Here is a 15,069-nt window from a genome sequence, read left to right on the forward strand (position 1 = left end):
CTCCATTGCAGACAACCCCAAATTGTGCCTGATTCTTGCACTGATGGAATGAGCAAGCCCATCAAGGTTGATCATCACCCCCATGCTGCTGTTAGGGTGTACAATGTTTTCTGGTTCTGCTCTTCTCACTCAGCATCAGTTCATGCAAATCCTTCCAGACTTCCCTGAATTCTCATCCCTCCTGGTTTCTAATAGAACAATAGTGCTCCATGACATACATATACCACAGTTTACTAAGCCATTCCCCAACTGAAGGACATTTACTTGATTTTCAATTCTTTGCCACCACAAACAGGGCTGCTATGAATATTTTTGTACAAGTGATGTTTTTACCCTTTTTCATCATCTCTTCAGGGTATAGGCCCAGTAGTGGTACTGCTGGATCAAAGGGTTAAGAATTTTTTCTTAACAGAGAAGTTTTAGGTCAATATTTATGTGTAATGGGGGTATGGTGGCTTATGTGATAATCCCATCAGTTTGCCTAGATAGTGTGCTGTTTCCATGTGAAAGACACTAGGTAGCTTGCTTCCAAGAAAACTGTTAGGGAAATAGGTGCACAGAAATGTCTTGGAGAAGTTGTGGACCACATTATTGACATTCTGTGAATGATTCTAATTGACTATAAGATGAAGGGAGTCTCTCTGATTTGATCTAGAACAACTCAGAAGGGCTCATCAGCATCTGTCACAGCTTCTTCTGCCTCACACTCCTTTGGGGTATATTAGTAACTTAATTCACAGTATCCAGCAAGAAACCATTCCATAAAAGTAAAGCTCTTAGAGATTTCTTCCCTCTGAAGTCATGTGACCCTAAGAAACAAGTCTTGGACCTAATCATTTTTTCTTGTTCTTTCCAGAGGAAGGGAATAGAATGTCCAAATTTTGGATTTTCAAAAGATTGAGTAAAACCTACCACAGGAATCCAGGAATTGTAGTATAGGCTAGGTGTCAAAGTACACTGTGTCGTTGCATAAATGAGCAAAGTATGATCTCCAGAGAGACTTTTGGCCCAGTAAAAGCTGAAACAAAGACTCTTCTGGAAGAGATTAGCATATGTAGACATCAGTTTGGTGGGAATGATTCTATATAGCAATGAGCTAAATGGAATTCATTCCACCAAAGAAAAACCTCTTCAGAGAGGGCCTTCAGGTTTGCTTCATTCAAGAACTACTACATATCCAAGGTCTGGCATTCAGGAAAATATGACAATTCAAAAAAATAGGTTAAGTTGACTTCAAGGCAACAGTTGTAGAGAATAAGCATGCCCCTGAATTATCTGGGGTAGAAGGATGGGTGTTATGGGTGATATGGGGGGGGGGTGAAATAAGACTGTACATTATACTTTGAAGTAAATGTCCTTTCATAATTAATATGTGGTTACTTTGAAGTAAATGTCCCTTCATAATTAATATATAATTACATGTGTCATGGTGACCTATGAAAATGGGCAGTTGGGGGGAGAGGAAGAAAAAGAGAAAGTACAAAAAGTAGTGGATGAAACACAGACAAAAGGGACCCCAAAACACAACCAGTGGGGTCAATGGCTTCATTCTCCAGTCAATAAAGAGAGCCACTATTCAAAGTCACCCTCTGAAGCCCACAGAGAAAAATAAAACACTGACTCTAGAAGAGACCTATGTACTACATTTGCATAAGAAGAAATATTCTGGCATCCCCTGGATGAAGGGGAAAGAAATGTGAGAAGACCTTTAATAACTCATGGCACTTTCAGGGAGGTGCCAATTTGCAAGGTTGTTTGGGAGAAAGAGGATTTCAGACATAAAGAGATTCAAAGAAAAGAGAAAGTATGAGGTAGGAAAAAGTATGTCTAATCCGACACCAGAAAAGCCAATTCTAAAAGAGAAAAAAGTTTGGAGTTCAGAAAAGAGTACAAAGCTGATAGATTAGGAATCCCCCTGCTACTTGATAATGGAACATTGGACCAATGGGAATAGAGAATTGTCAACAGAACAAATATAAAGACTAATAGGGAAAGAACAGGTTGGAGAAGATTAGAGAAATAAAAGAGAGAAAAAAAGAAGTGTTCAGAAGATGGAGTCAATAGTATCAATTATTGTACAGAAATCAATGAAGATGAACTTTTCTTTAAATGACCATTACATTTTATGATTAATTTGGAGCATATGAATAAGGAATGAATTAATGAATGAAAAAAGTATTGTGAGTCATACAAATATAAAAAAGGCACACCCTAATCCTCAAATATCTTATAATCTAATAAGGTTAGATAATATTTAAAGGGGAATCATGCCTAGAAAAGGGAGTTTTGGTATGAGTCGTCAGGGAGACAGTGAGTTGATGTACAGAGCAGTCAACTGACCATGTCCTTTCCAGATGTAAACATGCTATTATTAATATAATCATACCATTGATTAATGTATGCAGGAAAGAGGACAGGGTGAGGTTATATAAGGTGAAGGGTGGTTGTACTCAAAACTGATGGCAAGTTATGCCAGGTAGACAGCTGGATGGTTATATGTGATATGAAAGTAAAACATCTGTCTTGTGTAATCAACTGAATTGGGTCTAAGGGTAGAAGCTTCAAAGATGAGAGAATTCACTTTCCCAAAAGTCATGTGTGTCATAAAGAAGAGAATTTTCTTATTTGCTGTATAGGGCCTTGGAAAAACAACAGCAGTCAGTAAAAAAAAAAAAGTAATCCATGAAGTAGAAAACCAGAATCATATGATGTCATATATATTAGAGGAAGAATGAATTCTGAGAAAGAGGAAGATGGAGTCTATCAGTAACAAATACAACAAAATATATTTTTAAAAAAAGGATGGAATAAGAATTAGCCTCTGGGTTTAGAGATTCGCTTTCTTGACAGAATAAGTCATAGGTCATCTAGTTCAACCCCCTTATTGTTACAGATGAGAAAACTGAGGTTCATCAGCCTGAGATCACATAAGGACCGTCTTGGAAGTGAATGTAAAAACCTAAATTTTCTTAACAAATAAAGGAGAAGGCAATATTGTCTATTTAAAGGTAGAAATGTGTAAAAAAGTTCTATAAGGCATTCAATAGGGAACTACTAAGAGAAGCAAACAAGAAATGTCAGGCCACAATAAGATCCTTAATAAGGTTAAGTAGTATCAATCAATTGATCAATCAACAAGATTTATTTATCACTTACTGGGTACCTGGTACTGTTAGGTATTGGTGATTCAAATGAAACAATAATGCAATCCCTATTTCCAGAGAATTTATGGAGTTGTAGTAAGTTGTGACTTTTACAAAACAGCAGATCTCTGGCAAAGAACTTGAAATTTCTGAAAAGTCTGTCAAATGAGTATAGCTAAACAAGTTGTGATATTATAATTGTGAGAGAATATCCTGTGCAAAGAAATAATGAATTAGAAAAACATAGATTTGCATAAGAGCAAAAGGAGAAGAAAATGTTGTATATATGTTAACAGCAATTTTGTTTTAAGAACTTTGAGAAGGTGGCTTAGCCCAACCAGATCTAAAATTATATTATAAAGTATCAGTCATCAAAACTGTCTGGTACTGGCTAAGAAATAGAGTGGTGGACCAGTGGAATAGACTAGGTGCAATAGCAGGAAACAATTATAGTAATCTGCTGTTTGATAAACCCAAAGAGTCCAGCTATTGGGATAAAAACTCTCACACCTTATACCAAGATAAGATCCAAATGGATACAAGATTTAGACATAAAAACCAATATTATAAGCAAACTAGAAGATCAAGGAGTAGTTTACCTATCAGATGAATGGAAAGGGAAGCAGTCTATAACTAAGGAAGAGATGAAGAACATCACTAAAAACAAACTAGATGATTTTGATTACATTAAATTAAAAGCTTTTGCACAGACAAAAACCACTGTAACCAAGATCAAAAGAAATGTAGTAAACTGGGAAATAATTTTTACAACTAGTATTTCTGACAAAGGACTCATTTCTAAAATATACAGAGAACTGAGTCACATTAAAAAAAAAAGCCATTCCCCAATTGACAAATGGTCAATGGATATGCAAAGGCAATTTACAGATGAGGAGATCAAAGTGATCCATAGTACTATAAAAAATTGCTCTAAATTACTAATAATTAGAGAAATGCAAATTAAAGCTTCTCTGAGGTATCACCTCACACCTCTCAGACTGGCCAATATGACCAGAAAGGATAATGATCATTGTTGGAAGGATTGTGGGAAATCTGGGACACTAATACATTGTTGGTGGAGTTGTGAACTCATCCAACCTTTCTGGAGAGCAGCCTGGAACTACACCCAAAGGGCAACAAAAATGTGCATACCCTTTGACCCAGCAATACAGTGGTATTGGGCCTATACCCTGAAGAGATGATGAAAAAGGGTAAAAACATCACTTGTACAAAAATATTCATAGCAGCCCTGTTTGTGGTGGCAAAGAACTGGAAATCAAGTAAATGTCCTTCAATTGGGGAATGGCTTAGCAAACTGTGGTATATGTATGTCATGGAACACTATTGTTCTATTAGAAACCAGGAGGGATGGGAATTCAGGGAAGCCTGGAGGGATTTACATGAACTGATTCTGAGTGAGATGAATGGAACCAGAAAAACATTGTACACCCTAAAAGCAACATGGGGGCAATGATCAAAGTCGATGGACTCACTCATTCCATCAGTGCAAGAATCAGGGACAATTTGGGGCTGTCTGCAATGGAGAATACCATCTGTAACCAGATAAGGAGCTGTGGAGTTTGAACAAAGTGCAAGGACTACTCCCTTTAATTTAGAAAAAAAAACAGATATCTTTTTGTCTGATCTTGTTACCTCTTAGACTTCTCTTCTTTAAGGATATGATTTCTCTCTCATCACACCCAATTTGGATCAAGGTACAACATGGAAACAAAGTAAAGACTGACAGATTGCTTTCCCGGGTGGGGGTGGGGGGAGGGAAGTAAGATGGGGGAAAATTGTAAAACTCAGATAATATCTTTAATAAAAATTAATTTTAAAAAAGGATATGATTTCTCTCTCTCATCACATTCAATTTGGATCAATATATACCATGGAAGCAATGTAAAGACTGACAAATTGTCTTCTGTGGGGGGGTGAGGGGAGGGAAGCAAGATTAGGGGAAAAATTGTAAAACTCAAAATAAACAAAATCTATTAAAAAAACAACTTTGAGTGATTAGTCATCTTGACTACTATAAACACTCAAATCAACTACAAAGGACCTATGAAGAAAGATGGTATCTGCATATAGGGAACTAATTAATGCATAGAATGATTCTAAATACACACACACACACACACACACACACATATATAATTTATTTAATGGTAGCCATAGTTAGAATAAGAGGGAAAAAGGAAAAAAGTTAACATAATTTTATTATATATTTAATAATAGCAAGTTGTTTCATATACAATCATCTTTTTTTCCTGTTCTACATTGTTATGGAAATATTTATTTCTTAAGTTCAGAATAAGTTAAAAAAAATCAATACCTCCTTCAACAGGGAACAGCAACAGACAGGAGTGGAACATGAAAAGCAACTTGGGGTTCAGGATTGAAAAAGCTGTTATAGTGCTAGTCAACAGAGGAAAAAATTCTAGGATAGCATTGTTGTCCTATAGGGAGTAAAGACTACAAAAGGAGGCAAATGAAGGCAGAAGAGGACCAAGAGAATAGGAGGAGGTTAAGGGACTGAAATTTTAACTATCATTTTCATTCATGCTCTAAGAATAACAAATTATTAATCCAGACATTTCATAGAGTAAATGCATTTTGAATAATCTATTCAGAATTCCATTAAGTTCACTTAGGAATGAAAAACCTATTTGATTGACATTTCTTAGTATCTTTGATTGATGAAGGACAGACAAGTACTTGGGGTAGCTTTGGTTTTAGCAGGGACAAAGCTTGAACACTCTGGAACTATTTTAGTAGTTCCAAATGTGATGTTGGAAACTTTTCAAGAGGTAGAGAGATTTACTAATAAAATAAATCATTGTTAATACTTAAAAGCAAGAATAAAAACTAATCTCAATTATTTTAATAAATTTTGATTTAAGAGACAAGAGGGGAAAAAAAGCACATGATTCCATCTATTAATGTTACTTTTTTATAGCACTTTTTATAGTAATTAAATCAGTATGGTTAAATTAGTCACATACCAAGTGCTATGGAACACCAATCTCATACATTATATGCTATTAAAGTGCTTTCCCATGTATTCATTCATAAGATTGTACCTTAAATAAGGAACTACCGCTTCAGCTCTAACCAAAAAGGGGAAAAATGGAGAAAGAAACATACATTGAAACAAGAAGGGAAATTGCACAGAATAAATGTTTGTAAAACAACTATTTAAAGGGCAAAAATAAAAATAAAACAAACCTGTGCATGGTAATTTTTTTTAAGAGAAAGATTATGTTTCTCCAGAGGAAATTGCTCAAGAGCATTCCTCCTTACATAACAATTACCCCAGCAGTACAGCTCCGGTCAGTGTGTATCAGGATTATCTGTTGCCTAAATGTCAAGCACATAAAACAAGGCTGTGAAGTGTAGCATTTGTGTTTTTTCGTTGTAGCATTTTAAGTGATTTTTGAAAAGTACTTTGCAGAATTAATTTTGGTTATTATTTGGAATTAGTTTTGGTTCTTTGGGTCTTCAGACCCCTCCAAAGAGTGGCTTCTGGCCCCTTTTGTTTCTTTCCAGATACTAGTATTAATGATATTTCAACAAAAATATCATTTCATGTAAAGTACCCTCCTCTCCTCATTCTCTTCTCCCCAGTGCAGTTTGCACAGCAAAAGAAAAATTCAGCTGACTTTTTCTAATTAATTCAACTGAAAATCTGAACTTCATTCAAAAAATAAGGTTCCCCAGGTACCAGACCACATGAAAAATGCTAAGAAAGAGCAAGAACCAAGATAACAAAGCTTGATTCTTTATAGTTTTGTTGGGGTTCCTTTGTTCTTGTTTCCCAAGACAATTATTTTCAGTTTAAGTAGCTTAATTTTTTACTTTAACACTGCAAATATAGGGTAAATCAATCTTATTGTGCTTGCCTTATTCATACCCAGACCCTATTATATACCCTTAAAAAATAAAATATTTTTTCTAAAAAGGCATATTTTCTGTTTTTCATCTAAATTATTAGCAAATTATGACAGGTGCTATACAGTTTTAAGGCTTGTAGTGCACCTGGGTACAATTCCTTGCTTACCATGTGACTGAGAAATTCACTTCCCTTCTCCAGTCATGATTTTTGTCATCTGTAAAATGAAGGGTAGAGAGACTGGATGAGCTTTCAACAACTATAAATCACTGGGCCTAAAGTCAATAAGAGCTAAGTTCCAATTCAGCTTCTATCTCTCTTCCAATTGTGATGCCTTCCTTAAGTTTCCTCACCTGTAAAAATGTAATAAAAAGTAGCACATACCACATTTGTTAGGAGAATAAAATGAAACATTTGTAAAGTTTTTTCACACTGTAGGTATTTTGCACAGAGTGGGTGTTTAACATGGAATGGATAAAACTCTGGGCTTGGAATCAAGACATGTATTCAAATATGGCTTCAGACCTGACTAGCTGAGCAAATACCTTAATCCTGTTTACCTCAGTTTCTTCAGCTCTAAAATGATCTGAAGAAGGAAACGATAAACTCCTCCAATATCTTTGCCAATAAAGGGGTCATGACTAGTCAGCCAGGGCTGAAAAATAATTAACAAGGTTTTAATAAATTCTTTCTCCCTTTCCTTCCCTTCCTCTAAGATCAATAAATTCATTTGCACAAAGGGCCAAGTACTGACTAAGTAGAATTACCTTCCCCTCTCCCCCCACCCCTTAAATTTGATTTTTTTTTACCTTGACTTAAAGGAAAAAAAAAATTTCTGATTCTAAAATTGACCCTTAGATTTCATCACTTAATAAATTAGGAGTTTCGTTTTCTATGAGTCTTACTCCTACTGCAGTCACTGTTCTTACTGCTGGTTGTGAACATTTATAGCCATGTCTCTTCAACATCTTTGGAAAACACAATAGCCAGCAGGCAGGATGTGTGGTCTGTGGACTTTGTTCCAGCTGGGTTCCTTGAGAGGCTATACATTCCTGACTTCAGTGATATGGGAAGCTTGAGGGGAGAGGGAGGGTTGAGGGAAGAGAAGGATAGGACGGGTTAAGGACACAGGTTCCTCAGAAAATTATAATACCTGTAATAACATCTATAGGTTTTTCCATTTTTTTTGGTTTTTCTTTCAATTCATGAAACCACGACTACAGAGATTCAAAAAGGAAAGAAGTCCAAGTTACTTTTTTACATAGAGCTTGTCTTATTTGATCTTTTACCAAGCATCCAGAGGATTTTTTTTTAGATTTTTACAAGGCAAATAGGGTTAAGTGGTTTGCTCAAGGCCACATGCTAGGTAAAGATTAACTAAGTGTCTGAGGTTAGATTTGAACTCAGGTCCTCCTGACTCCAGGGCCGGTGCTCTATTCACTGCCACCTAGCTGTCCGGCATGTGGTTTTAATAGAGTTCTAACTTTGGAATTTAGGAAGATCTGGGTTTTAGTTCTGTAGGCCTCAGGCCTGTGTTTTTAACCTTGAGATCCTGTTAATTCAGTTTCCAAAGCAATTCTAAAATTAAATTGCAGAAAATGTACTCATCTGCAACAGTAAAGGAAGAGCTGAAAATCATGGGACCCCTCAAAAAAAATCAAACCCCCATATCAGAGCTTGCCCTGCTGCCAAAGATTTTTTTTTTTTTTTGCAAGACAATGGGGTTAAGTGGCTTGCTGAAGGCCACACAGCCAGGTAATTATTCAGTGTCTAAGGGAGGATTTGAACTCAGGTACTCCTGAGCTACCTAGCTGCCTCCCTATCAAAGACTTTTAAGGAAAAGGGACCCAACCTTCAATTCTTTAGTTTTTTCCTATTCAAAAATGATTTTTGTGTTACTTGAATTCAAGTGTCTAGGGTGAATACTTTTTCCAAAATGAAAAAATGTCTTTTTTATAATTTTTAATTTTTAATAATCCTCAGGGATTATTATTTTTGTTTTTTTAGTTTCTGCAAGGCAAATGGGTTTAAGTGGCTTGCCCAAGGCCACACAGCTAGGTAAGTATTAAGTGAGTGAGGGCACACTTGAACTCAGGTCCTCCTGACTGCAGGGCCACTTAGCCGCCTCTATTTTTTTTTTAATAAGCTAAAATACTTTAGTGAAAATACTGATAAACTACACTAAGCTTCTGTAATATAGTAAAGATGTCACGGTCCACTGACAAGAGGGCAGAATTTGATCCTAAAATCCCTTGACAGTCTTAAGGGGAACAGAAAAAGAAAGCAAAGATTGTAGTTAGGGACTCTCTCAAACCTAGTAAAAGTTGTATTTAATCCTTCTAAGAGACTGAAAGGATAGGTTTCCCAGACTGTCCAGGTGAAACCAAGCTGCCCTTTTTATAGCCCAGAACAATCAAGATAATTCTCAATGCTTAAGGATTTAAGGCCCGAAGACTAAGGACCCGTTTTTTGTTTTGTTTTGAAAACAAGGGTCTGACCCGAACCTCTAAATAAATCGCAGAACATACTTTTGTCACCCACTCGCTGGTGATGCCAGCCTTCGTTGTTCTGCATCGGACTTGAGGGGCAGCAGTGCGAAGCATCTCCTTGTCGGTGCCAAGAGAAGGCTCCGTGCTCACTAGTGCCAACAATTAGGAGTACTTAGTAGGGCTTCGGCTCCCCGGCCCGGGCCGGCCGCTTTATGTGGCAAGGCCGGGCGCCGGAGGCCGAGGCTGCTCAGGGCTGGTCTCCCGCGGCCCTGGCAGGGAAGCAGCCGGGTTCCTGGCCGCCGGAGCCTCTCCCTCGCCCGAGCCTAGCAGCTGGTAAACGAGGATCGTGACTGAAGGAAGAACGGAGGTAAGAGGGGAGGGGAGAGGACCCTTTCCTATGCCAGTTTGCAGCAAACTTTAAAGGGATCCCCCTGACGATTGGGAAGCAAAAGCTTTGTGGGCCAACTGGGTCGTTTTTGAGACGCCACGCACTGGGGCTCGCGGGTCCTCCGGGCCTGTCTCGGCTCTCCCTCCGGCGGCCTCTTCTAGGCACGATCTCTCTCTCTCTCGGCTTCCTCCCCCGCACGGGGGGGGGGGCGGGATGCTCTGGCTCAGCCACTTGCTATTCATCAACCGGTTCACACCGGCCGCCGCCGCCGCCGCCGCGTCGTGACGTCCGGGAGGGGGTAGCGGCGCGGGGCGGCCCCGTCTCCCCCGCAACCCCAGCCTTAACTCCCCCCGCCCTTTCCTCCGCAACCTCGTCTTGGCTTATCCCCGGTCCCCGGGCTGCGATTGGTGGCCGGGGCTTCGCACGTCGCGCGGGGTACATAAGGGAGGGCTTGTGACGCAAGGGCGGCTCGGCGCGCGTATTGGCTGGCGCGGGTGCGGGTCCTGCTCGGCGACGCGCTCTCTCCGGAGCCGCTCACTGTATGGTAGAGTCCCAGTGCCCCCGCCGCCGCCTGCGCTGCCGTCGCCGCCACCACCGCCTGCTGCGCCGCCTCCGCCTCGGACCGGCTGTATGATTAGGCCACAATCTTCAATGAGTAAACATATTCCTGTGAGTGTCCCGGGCCGGGGCGCCGCCGCCGCCGCCGCCGCCGCCACCTTTGTTCCGGCCCCCCGCCGCGTGGCCGGGCGGGAGGCATGGGGCCCGCCACGTCCGCCCTGCCCCGGGCGCTTCCGCTCCGGGCGGCGGCGGTTGGCGGCGGCGGTCCGGTGGCCGCTCCCCGCCCCGTTCCTCGCCGCCCCCCCCCCCCCCCCCCGGGCCCGGCGCGGCTGCGGGGCCGAGTCGGAAGGTGGCGTGGCCGGGGGGGGGGGTGACGGCCGCCGGGGGCGGGCGGGTCGGGGCCGCTCGGCACAAAAGCCGCTTTGTGACCGCCGCCTCCGCCCTTGTCCCCGGGGGCCGTCGGGGAGCCCCCGGCCGACTGTGGAGCCGCTTCCCGGGGTCCCTCTTTGTTCCGGAGAGAAAGGAAGCGGCCCGACCGGCCCCGCCGCCCCCGGCCGCGTGAATGCTCCTCGGACGCCCGAGGCTCCCGGAGGCGGTGGGTGCCGGGCCCGCGGGAGGGCGGCGGCGGCGTCACCCGGGCCTGGCAGGTGGGGCGGGCTGAGGCGCGCCGGCCCCGCCCGGCTCCGCGCCGCGGGGGGCAGTGCCAGGGGCGGCAGGCGGGTAACGGTCCCCCGGGCCCGCCGCCTCCCCTCCCCCCGGGCGCCGGAGGAATGGAGCCCGGCCAGGTGAGCCGCCCGGGGCGGGCCGGAGACAAGATGGCCTCGGCGCCTGCTGGCGAGGGCGATTCCGCCCCGTGATTGCGGCGGAGCCGGGGGCCCCCGCGGCGCCCCCCGCGTCACTGGAGCGGTTCCGGATGTACCAGCGCCCCTCGGGCCGGGCCGAGGGAACAAGCCCAGGCCCGTCCCCGCTCGGCGGGAGCGGGTCCGGAGCAGTCCGGGACTGCGGCGGGGGAGCGGCGGCCCGGCCTCGGGAGCCCCCCGCCGCGGGGGCCGCGCGTCTCCTGGGCTCATGTGAGACTGTTGGCCCGCCTCTTCGAGCTCGCATCTTGGGGGGATGTCTGCCATTTAAGCCGTAATAGAAAACTAAATCTGGATTCGTGGTCCCAACTTGGTGAAGCGTGTTTGCTCTACTCCCCGGAGGGCTCTCCCTACAGTGGGGGGCAGGGTGACAACATGCTTCTCTCTCCTGTCCAGCTTTAGCTAGCTGTAGATTTAGAAGGTGGCCCTTAGGGTGCTCCAGTCACTTAAAAAGGTTATATGGGAGAAGGAAATGCTGACATCCAAAAAACGAGATAAAAGGGGTGTAGAGTGGAACGAGGACATTTGGAGGCCCAAATTATCCCAACTAATCACAGATACTAGCGCAAGTTAAAAAAGATGATCTGCATACTGGAATACTCAAAGTTAGTGCCTTCTTTAGAGACAACTATCTCCCCACCTACACTAATACAATAACTCAGGTACGAATGAATTTGTATCAGGAGTTTGCCCATTTCCATAGTAGCCAGGAAAACAAGAGACTAGCTAGCTTGACCAGTTGGACCGGTCTTATCAAGACCGATACTGACTTCCGATCTTTCCTCACACAAAACCATTGCAGGATAAGGAGCATTCCCTGCTTATCTGGAAACCTGTAGATTTGGACTAGATTTTCTCATTGGTTAAACTGGTGATTTTTCTGTTCCCGCGAATAACTAGACTGGACTTGCAATCTGAATTGTGGAGAGGAAATTGGGTTTTCTTGCACTGTAATTTTCTCATTCTTATAATGATGAATGCAGCATTTTTTTGTCATTCACATTAAGATGATACTAAAATTGTTTCCCCTTTTTTTAAAAAGGAGGAAACTGGCTTTAGGAAGTTACATGAGAATAAATACGAGGACTCAATCCATTTCATTTTCTTGAACACACGATACTTCCTCTTCCTCTCTCGGCTTGCTAAAGCAAAATAGTCCTTTGGCCATTATAATTTACATGTCCTCAAGGCGTCCCTTCCTTCATTATCTACCCCGCCTCCCCACCACCACCACAAGATGGCTCCACTGAGAAGAGTTAGCTAGGTGGATTTCTGAACTTATTCCTGTATTTCTGAACTTATTCCTGTATTTCTGAACTTATTCCTGTATTTCTGAACTTCTTGCTTGAGCAAAATCCCTCTGGCAAAAATCTAACTCAAAGTTAGTGGATGCTGATGATCATGTGCAGATTAATAATTCAACATATCATTTATTGTGACTTATTGAAATCAAGTAACAGCTTGATTTTATTCTATAGGTTAAGTATTGATTGTCAAATTGAAGGGAACAAAACAAGTCTTGGAATGAATTTTTTTTGTTTTAAGAAATGAAGATAGACAGAACTTTGCAGTGTCCCCTTGTGGCCATGTCTAGTTCAGAAATAATTCTGTTTAAACTTCACTTAACTGTAAAACTTTTGACTTCCCTGATACTTGTCAGACTTTATTTGTTAAATGACTTGCAAATACTTGTAGTAAGTAACAACCTCTCAACTCTATCAGATTTTAAAATTGCAAAACATTACCATTGTTATAAGTTTGCAGCAAATAAGTATTAACCTTTCCAGTTAATTTGCAGAGTTTGGGGATGGTTAAGTAAGTCTCTGGGTTAATTTGTTTTTAAAATGTAGCAAGCACTAAAATATGCAAAACCCTTATCTTGATTAACCTAGAATTACCCCCACGTGATAGTAATCTGTTAATTTTGTAAGCTTTCAGTGTGAAGTTTTTTCCCCTTGGGGAGTAGCCAAATACTTTGACCCAGTGTTTATGTGGGGTAGGGAATGGAGTATAGAGAAACTTAATCTTTAAATATAGATAACTCAATTTTTGATGAAAGAAGACAAACTTAATTTAAATTTGGCTCTCTTCTGGAAGGTGCTGGTTTAGTAAAAATGAACTTTTTCCCTAGTCGGCAACAACCCTAGACATCTTTTTTGACCTCAGAAAAGAACTTGCTCTTCTGAAGACCACTCTTAACACTTGAGATTTTTAACTATATCTTACCCAGAAAAGGAAGCAAAGTTAGGCTGCAGGAGATTTGATCTCTATCCCTGGGATAACCCAAGACAAACTTTATTACTAAAAAGTTAGACCAGAAATATGTGTAATACATTCTATTCCTTTGCGTTCCATATACATAAATTTCTGAAATTGTAATGATCCTCACAGTATTCTGTATTTAAATCTACAAATATCAGTTCAGATCTAGTATCTGAATTTCACATTTTATACTTTCATTCAGAAGTCTTGGTATTTAAACTTGAAGCAGATTTCATACTATTATGTATTTCATTTGATTTTCAGTATGATTTTGTGTGTGTGTGTGATTTCTATTTAAATTTCTCTCCCAACTTTGTAAGAATTAGCAGTTTAGACAGATTTGTAGAGGCCAATCTAATCTTATATCCACTTTTCGACCCTCATTTAGAACATGAGAACTTGAGGAAGCCAGTAGTCAGTTAAGTAACTTGTCAAAGATCAGTGTTCAGAAATGTTCAAAATCTTTTACCAGTGCTTGAGATGAAAAAGAAAAGGACAGGAAACCATTCTTCTTTTAACAGTGATTTAACATTTTTAGGAATTGATCATTGAATTAAACCACAAATCTGGTTAGACATCAGTAAAGTCCAGTTAGACGGCTTTATTTCAGTCTGAGCCTACTGAGTTACTTGGCATGCATTATTAATTTTTTAGTACAGTAAATACATGTTCCTTTTTTTGGTCTTTATTTCTGTCCAATGGGCCTCTAGTCTCTAAAATGGGAGTAACTTGAATCTTTGAAACTTTAAAAAAGTCAAAATTTTTAACTGGGGCAGGGTGGGGGGGCATGCCCTTAAAAAATTGATATTTTTTTCTTTTATCTTACGTATTGTGTTATGCGTTTAAAAGTTAATTTATGGATCTGTAACACATACAAAAGATTAAGAATTCCTGCTTTAACAAGAGGCCAGAATTTAAGGATATCTCTGAAACGTTGTTTTTATCCAAAGGCAAAATAGATTTGTGTGTGTGTGTGTGTGTGTGTGTGTGTGTGTGTGTGTGTTAATTGACACCTGGCTCCTGGAAGTTTTTAACATACTTACAATTTGTTTTCAACTTAAAACTAAAGCTAAAATAATGATTTTGCTTTTAACTTAGGAATTGTTCTTTTTAATAAAATATTAGAAATGATTCCTTAAGTGTAGGGATATTTTTCCAAGTTATTTTGGCATATTACTATATCAAAATTAACTGTTTCTATGAAGAATGACATGGAGGGTATGAAGTATGGGATATATTGGGAACTATTACTTGGGTCGTTTTTGATTATACTTGTATGTGAAGACTAAATGAGAACCTATAAGAACCTATAAAAAAATTTTTTCTGTACTATGCTGTTCTTTTCCAACTGAAGTCTTCTTTTCTCCCTTAACAGCAGTTCTGTGGTGTTCTTGGTCACACATTTATGGAGTTTCTGAAGGGCAGTGGAGACTATTGCCAGGCACAGCACGACCTCTATGCAGACAAGTGAACTGTAGAA

General features: G+C 41.0%; 1 protein-coding gene and 1 long non-coding RNA gene across 4 annotated transcripts in view; one reads left to right on the plus strand and one right to left on the minus strand.

The window, feature by feature from the left end:
- The window catches only part of LOC141523794 (uncharacterized), a 137,965-nt gene extending 127,226 nt beyond the window's left edge, over positions 1 to 10,739 (minus strand). For 2 of the 3 annotated variants that reach the window (XR_012478592.1, XR_012478593.1), the window contains exon 1: positions 7,204 to 10,739. This is a non-coding gene — a long non-coding RNA (uncharacterized LOC141523794). The remainder of the gene's footprint in view (positions 1 to 7,203) is intronic. The other variant, XR_012478594.1, reaches the window with a different exon arrangement.
- On the plus strand, positions 10,456 to 15,067 carry LOC141523793 (uncharacterized). The gene is made up of 2 exons (XM_074237289.1): positions 10,456 to 10,581; positions 14,965 to 15,067. Exons 1-2 carry the CDS (start codon positions 10,543 to 10,545, stop codon positions 15,058 to 15,060), a joined length of 135 nt encoding a protein of 44 aa, XP_074093390.1. The 5' UTR covers positions 10,456 to 10,542; the 3' UTR covers positions 15,061 to 15,067.
- Positions 15,068 to 15,069: the final 2 nt, after the last annotated feature.

The sequence above is a fragment of the Macrotis lagotis genome, chromosome 5 (genome assembly GCF_037893015.1).
Source record: "Macrotis lagotis isolate mMagLag1 chromosome 5, bilby.v1.9.chrom.fasta, whole genome shotgun sequence".
Classification (NCBI taxonomy): Eukaryota; Metazoa; Chordata; class Mammalia; order Peramelemorphia; family Peramelidae; genus Macrotis; species Macrotis lagotis.

Bases quoted from the DNA above. Each gene is read 5' to 3' on its own strand.
- LOC141523793 (XM_074237289.1), top strand. From the start codon at position 10,543: ATGATTAGGCCACAATCTTCAATGAGTAAACATATTCCT. The intron at 10,582-14,964 runs GTGAGTGTCCCG...CTCCCTTAACAG, and splicing joins CAATGAGTAAACATATTCCT to CAGTTCTGTGGTGTTCTTGG.